General features: G+C 66.4%; 2 protein-coding genes across 2 annotated transcripts; one reads left to right on the forward strand and one right to left on the reverse strand.

The window, feature by feature from the left end:
• Positions 1-223: 223 nt before the first annotated feature.
• LOC112971720 (toll-like receptor 13) lies at positions 224-3,076 on the forward strand. Its single transcript, XM_026077384.1, has one exon. It carries the CDS (start codon positions 224-226, stop codon positions 3,074-3,076), a length of 2,853 nt encoding a protein of 950 aa, XP_025933169.1.
• Positions 3,077-3,788: 712 nt separating this feature from the next.
• PRR19 (proline rich 19) lies at positions 3,789-6,308 on the reverse strand. The gene is made up of 3 exons (XM_026077397.1): positions 5,456-6,308; positions 5,102-5,268; positions 3,789-4,064 (listed from the first exon to the last, which is right to left on the reverse strand). Exons 1-3 carry the CDS (start codon positions 6,306-6,308, stop codon positions 3,789-3,791), a joined length of 1,296 nt encoding a protein of 431 aa, XP_025933182.1.
• Positions 6,309-7,049: the final 741 nt, after the last annotated feature.

Consider the following 7,049-nt stretch of genomic DNA (forward strand, 5'->3'; position numbering starts at 1 on the left):
GTCCCCATCCCCGGATCGGGACCCAGGCGTCCGGGCCCCCAGACCCCCAGGACCCCGGCGTCCCTATCCCCAGCTCGGGACCCAGGTGTCTGGGTCCCTAAGCTCCTGCCCTGCCTGCCCAAGACCCCGGCGTCCCCTGCCCAGCTTGGGACCCTGGTGTCTGTCTCTGCCGTGGGGGTGCGAGGGACCGAGGTGGTGCCGTTGTTCGCAGGCACGGGGCAGGATGCGTCCCCTCCTGGCGCTGTGGGTCTCGGTGCTGCTGGGCATGCCGGGGGGCTCAGCCTACGGTTTCCGGAACTGCATCCAGACGGCACGGGACGCCGGCAGCTTCCGCTGCATCCAGCGCTTCGTGCGGGACATCGGCAGCGCGGTGGGCGACCTGCCACCAGGTGCCACGGCCGTCAACGTCTCGCACAACGCCATCCGCCGCCTGCCGCCCGGTGCCCTGACCCACCTGCCCCAGCTGCGGCGCCTCGACCTGGCCTTCAACCAGCTGCAGGAGGTGGAGCAGGGGGCTTTCACGGGCCTCGGGGCGCTGGCCACGCTCGACCTGTCCCACAACCGCCTGGCCGGGCTGGCCGCGGGCGCCTTCCAGGGGCTCGCCAACCTCTCCTGCCTGCTGCTGCACCACAACCTGCTCAGCACCCTGGGCTCCGGCATCTTCCAGCCGCTGGCCAACCTGCGCTCCCTGGTCCTGCACAACAACCACCTGCAGAGCTTTGGCGAGGTGGCCAGCAGCGTGCAGAACCTGCGGCAGCTCCGGGAGCTGGACGCGTGCAAAAACAACCTGACTTCGCTGGGGCCCGGCCCCCTCCTGCCCTCGTCCCTGCTTGTCCTGCGCCTCTGCAACAACTCGCTGGTGGGCGTCAGCGGCGCCAGCCCCGACCTGCTGCGCGGCGTCAGGGTGCTGGACCTGTCCTACAACAACATCTCCGACGTGGAGTCCTTCGCCCGGGTCCGCTTCCAGAACCTCAGCTGGCTCCAGCTGCTGGGGAACCCCCTGGACGTCTTCCGCCTGCTGAACGTCTCCGACGTGCGGCCCCGCAGCATGGACTACTCCGGCCTGGCATTGGGCAACGAGAGCGTGAGCGAGCTGTGCTGGTACCTGCAGGGCGCCAGGCTGAGGCAGCTCCGGCTGCACCGGAACGGCATCCAGGCCCTGCGGCAGGGCACTTTCGCCCCATGCCCGCGCTTCAGCACCCTGGACCTCTCGTGGAACGAGCTGCGCTCGGTGGGCTGCGTGGCGGAGCTGCTGAGCTGGGGGCAGCGGCAGGGGCTGCGGAGCCTGGTGGTGGAGCACAACCTCCTGAAACGCCTGCCGTCCTGCGAGGCGGGCGCGCGGCTGCCCAGCCTCTACAACATCTCCTTCCGCTTCAACCGCATCCTCACCGTCAGCCGCAGCGCCTTTGCCTATGCCCCCGGCCTCCGCGTCCTGCACCTCAACATCAACAACATCGCCGACCTGCACAAGGGCGCGCTCCAGGGCCTGCGCAACCTCACCGAGCTGCGGCTCGACAACAACCTCCTCACCGACCTCTACCAGTCCAGCTTCGCCGACCTGGGCCGGCTCCAGACGCTCAACCTCCGCAACAACCACGTCTCCGTCCTCTTCTCCGACGTCTTCAGCAACCTGAGCCAGCTCCAGACGCTGGACCTGGGGGGGAACAACATCCGGCACTTGACGGGCAAGTCCTTCCAGGGGCTGTGCAGCCTCCGTAAGCTCTACCTGGATGGCAACCACATCCAGGAGATCAGCAGCGACATCTTCCGCCCGGTGCAAGCCACCCTGGAGGTGCTGGATCTGAGGGGCAACAAGCTGCAGTACATCACGAAGCAGCAAAGCCAGCAGCCCCCGTTCATGTACCTGCATCGGCTCTACGACCTCAAGCTGCAGGCCCAGCAGCCCTACGGCCTCAAAATCATCCCCTACAAGTTCTTCCAGGGCCTCACGGCCCTGCGCGCCCTCTTCCTCTCGCAGAACAAGCTGCTCTCCATCCCCTCCGACGTCTTTGATGACCTGGCCCAGCTGCAGTACCTGACGCTGGCCGACAGCAGCAATGGGATGCAGGACTTGCCGCCGGGCATCTTCAAAAACCTCTCCCGCCTGGAGACCCTGGACCTGGAGAACGTGGGGCTCCACTCCCTGACCCTGGAGGTCTTCGGCAACCTCAGCCGCCTGGAGACGCTGAAGCTGGCCAAGAACGAGCTGCAGACGGTCAACCAGAGCGTGGCCCAGCGGCTGAGCGCCCTGCGCTACCTGGACCTGCGCAAGTGCCCGCTGAGCTGCACCTGCGAGAACACCTGGTTCCAGACGTGGCTGAACAACAGCCGGGTGCAGCTGGTGTACCTCTACAACTACACCTGCGGCTCGCGGCAGCAGCCGGCCTATGTGTACAGCTTCGACATGCACGTCTGCTTCCTGGACGTGGGGCTCTACCTGTTCTCAGGCACGGCACCGGCACTGCTGCTCCTCATGGTGCTGCCGCTGCTCTACCACCGGGCCTACTGGCGCCTCAAGTACCACTTCTACATCCTCCGCTGCTGGGTGAACGAGCGCTGGCGGCGGCAAGAGGAGGAGCGGTACCAGTACGACAGCTTCATCTCCTACAACTCGGCCGACGAGAGCTGGGTGCTGCAGGAGCTGGTGCCCAACCTGGAGCGGGGCAGTGGCCGGGGCTCCTTCCGCCTCTGCCTCCACCACCGCGACTTCAGGCCCGGCAGGAGCATCATCGACAACATCGTGGACAGCATCTACAACAGCCGCAAGACCATCTGCGTCATCAGCCGCAGCTACCTGCAGAGTGAGTGGTGCTCCCTGGAGATCCAGCTGGCCAGCTACCGCCTCTTCGACGAGCTCAAGGACGTGCTGGTCCTGGTCTTCCTGGAGGCCATCCCCAACGCGGAGCTCTCCGCCTACCACCGCATGCGGAAGGTGATGCTGAAGAAGACCTACCTCAGCTGGCCTCCGCAGCCCGAGGCCCAGAAGCTCTTCTGGACGAAGCTCAAAAGGGCCCTGAAAAGCAACTACACGGAGGAAGAGGAGGAAGACTTTGGGGAGGAAGACAAGGTGCTGTAGGCAGTAGAGGCAGCCCAAAGCCTTCCTCTTCCTCCTCGCTTTGCAGCCTCCATCCCCCCCCGGAAAGCATCCCGCTCCCGGGCCGGGGATTCGGAGGAGACTGGGCAGACACGCCGAGGGAGTGGGAGGCTGCAGGCCAGGCGGYGCTAACTGCTGTTATGCCGTGCTTCAGCATCCCCAGGGATCCCGCAGCTGGGCCCAGGTTTCTCAGAGGCTGCGTGGGGACACATGGAGCCGTCCGGATAATTCGTGCTGCCCGGAGGAGGCGGACTCGCGCTCCAACCTGGCACGCACGGATCAGCGACATCCCCATGCAAAACTGCCGGGCCAGCAGGCACTGGGGAGGGGACAGCACGGATCCTGACRTGCACACGGATCCCCACGGCATCAGGAAGCTGCTTGGGAAGCCGCCCTCYGGGACGTGGCACCCGGCCGAGGGAGGGAAGAGAGCCGGCACCGGGCCGGGGAGCAGCGGGGAGGAAGGGTCGGCGATGCCACCATTGGGAGAAACAGCCTTTATTGAGCATGCGGTGGCCGGAGAGGAGGGAGGCTCCAGGAATGGAGGTCCAGCCCCGACTCTGGGTGCAGAGGGAGCGCCGGGATGCAACGTGAGGGCGGGACATGCCCCGGCGCAGCGATGCTGGCCCGCACCGCAATAAAACACCGGCTTCCGCAGGCTCCTGCCTCCCCGCTGCTTTCACCATGGCTAGTCTCAGTACAGCTTCATGCGGGGGAAGACCCAGGCCTCAGGGCTGGAGTAAACCGGGAGGCATCCGTGTGCCAGGAAAAGAGGGGAGCCGCTGCGCTCCAGCGCCTCCGAAGGGGGAAAGAAGGACATGGGCAGGCGCTGGAGCGCGCGGAGCCGCTCAGCGTCCTCTGGGCCCAGCAGGCTCCCGCCGGGCCCCGTTTCGGGCAGCTCCCAGGCTTTGTGGTCCCACGGCTGGTAGCTCTCTGGGCTGCCCTGGTGCTCCCACCAGCAGACTCCATGCTGGGAGGATGCCGGCAGATTGCTGCGGCCCAGCTCCCGCGTCTCCCGGCAGGGCACCAACCCCTCCAGGGCACGGCGCGGCCACCGCGAGCAGGAGCCGTGCCGGCGTGCAGAGTGGGGCCAGCCCGGCGCAGGGGGAAGCTGGTGCTCAGCGAGCTCAAACGTGCCGGGGCTCCAGGTGCTTCCGAAGACATTGGCCGTGGCTGGGGCAGCCCCGCGCACCAAGTCCRGGTGCCGGGAAGCGCATGGCTCTGCAGTGGGACGCTGGCTCAACCCGTATTGCTGCGGTCCAAGCAAAGAGAGGCCGCGCCGCAGGCTCGTGCTGTCCAGGCCCAAATCGCCCACTGCAAGAGGCAGCCCACGGCTCCAGCTGCATCCCTCCACAGCGTCCTCGCCGAAGTCCACGAGGGTTTTCTCTGGCCTGGTCCTGGACCTCCAAGCAGGCTCCGAGGAGGCCCTGCAACACGGAGCGGCTCCGGGCGCAGCCCTGCACAGGAGGCCTGGCCCCTCCAGGGGGGAGAAAYGGGCAGAGTCAGACAGGAGCTCGCCGCGGGGCAGAGCTCTCGCATGCCGGCTGAACGCCTCCTGCCCCAGCGGGGATTCCCTGCACGCTGCTCTCCTCTCTCCATGGATGCAAAAGAGCGTGGCAGGGCTCTCCGGGAGCACGCCTCCCGTCTCCTCATGCCCCAGGGTCCAGGAGAAATGGCTCTGTGCGGATGCCAAGAATAAATAAACCCCAGTGAGGCCGGACCAGCCAGTCAGGCTGCCTCCTGCATCGCCAGCAGCTAACCACGGGCGGAGGGTGGCACCGGTATTTCCCACCTCCCTCCCTCCCTCTTCTTTCTCCAGCTRCTGGCAAAGCGGGGCTGCAAGGACCTGCCCTCTGGGAAAGAGAGGGGGATTACGGCCCCGCGGCAGTCCCGCTGCAGCTGGCCCCTGTCCGGTTTCCAACAGCGGGAGGGAGCGCAGCTGAATGGAGCGAGAACTTCCCTGCTCCTGGGCAGGGAAGGCAGCTTTCTGGGCGGGAAGGCACTCACCCTCTTTACCGCTGTCTGCAGGGGGCTGGGGGTGCAGCTGCAGGCAGAGGGCAGGCCCCCGCTCCTTCTCCGCTTCCCAGAAGCGTCCGGCTCGGAGTTCCCACCACCACCGTTCAACCCCATAGTGAAGAGCAGCTCCTCTTCTGGGGTGCCGGGGCTCCCAAAATCTGCCAGGGAGAGAAAACAGGGAGCCGTGAGCAAAACCCAAACGCCGCCTGGGCCAGGAACCCCCATGCAACAGGGACCCAGGAGCCTGGCGAGCGTGCTATGGGAAAAGGGGGACCCGGCTCTGGGAGAAACACCCCGGAGCAGGTCCTGCGCAGACCCGTGCAGCCCTGCTCCACTCCTGCTGACCTTGCGGAGCAGCGTCCACCGCCCGGGTCTTGTGGGCCAGCAGTGCGGAGAGGTCAGGGTAGGCCCGGTGCCTGTCGAGCAGGACAGCGAGGATGGTCTGACGCCGCTCGCCRACCAGATCGCGTCCCGGGAACGCCAGCGTGCGGCCCAGCAGCACTCGGAGCTTGCAAGCTATCTCCCTCCAGGGCAGGCCGGCCGCCCCACGCTCCAGCCCCGGACCTGGCGGGGGCACGTTCTCCTTGTTGTTTGGGGGCGTCGGTGTTTTGGCTCGGCTCGCGCTGGGCTCGGGGCGAGCTGGCACTGATTCCTCAGCAGTGGGAGCAGCAGCGGGCCAGGGCTCCCCGCTCCCGTGCTCCGTCTGCGGCTGCCCCTCAGGGAGGCGTTGCAGCGAGGGATCCGTGGCAGGGCTGGAAGCAGCCGGGATGTCGGCTTGCGGCTGCAGCTCCGTCCGGGCGTCCTTCCCGCTGGGGCTCGCCGGGGCGGTTTCGGGCCCGTTGCAGGGGCTCAGCAGCCTCTCAATATCAACAGACTTCACCTCCCTGTTGAACATGCCCAGGTGCTGACTGAGGCGGTTCTGGGTGATGACGACCGGCTTGGGGGCCGAAACGGGGCTGCGGAGGGGCCGGCCAGCACAGCGGCAGCCCCGGACAGGCAGCGGCGGCACCGGCACCACCCTCCACGGGATCCTGGGCTCCAGCCGCCTGGCTCCGGCGACCTTCTGGCCGAATTTGGCGGAGTCACGCTCCCGCTTGGTTTTGCGGCGCTTGACGCGGCCGGGCCTCACACCAGCACTGCGCGGTCCCGCAGGCAGGCGGGCGGCAGCATCGGCGCAGCTCCTGCTGCTGCGATCCATGCCGGTGCCCCTGGAAAACGTCAGCAAGCGCGCGGGTCGGCGAGGGGGACGAGGAACGTCCTGCGCAGGTGTCAGCCCAGCGCTGAGGGCAGCGATTCGGGGCAGCAATTCGCCCAGCACAAACCCCTTCCCACAGGGCTCTCTGCTTCCTCAAAACCCTCTTGCCCACCAAACAGCCTCCCAAATTCCCTCTCCCTATTTACCCCTTTTCCCGGGGACGTCGATGTCCCTTTTCTCGCAGAATTCGCAGGGAAAAGGAAGACACGCAGCAGCCACGAGGAAGCAGGTCACTTTGCACTGTCACTTGTGAAGAGATCAGCTGCCAAGAGACACCTATTTCTTGGAACTATAAAAGAAAATTCATTGATGGCACCATCTCGACAGCTCTCCCCAAAAGACTGCTGATATCCCTAGAGACCCCCCAATATCCCTGCTCAGAGGCCCATGGTGCCCCCGGTGTCCCTAGAGACCAAGGGCCCCGTTTCCCTCTTCCCTCAGACAACCCCAATATCCGTAGGGATTCCCAGTCCCCCCAACACCCCTAATGTCCCCAGGGACCCCCATTCCCCCCCAGCACCCCCCACATTGCCCCCTCAGGCACACCCAATGTCCCCTGGGCCCCCCAGGTCTCCCCTGACACCCCCAATGTCCCCATGGCCCCCAGGGACTCCCATTTCCCCCCTGAAATCCCCAGTATCCCCAGGGACCCCCATTTTCCCCCCAACTCCCCCAGTATCCCCA

This window comes from Apteryx rowi, unplaced genomic scaffold (assembly GCF_003343035.1).
Source record: "Apteryx rowi isolate R43461 unplaced genomic scaffold, aptRow1 scaffold_1113, whole genome shotgun sequence".
NCBI lineage: Eukaryota > Metazoa > Chordata > Aves > Apterygiformes > Apterygidae > Apteryx > Apteryx rowi.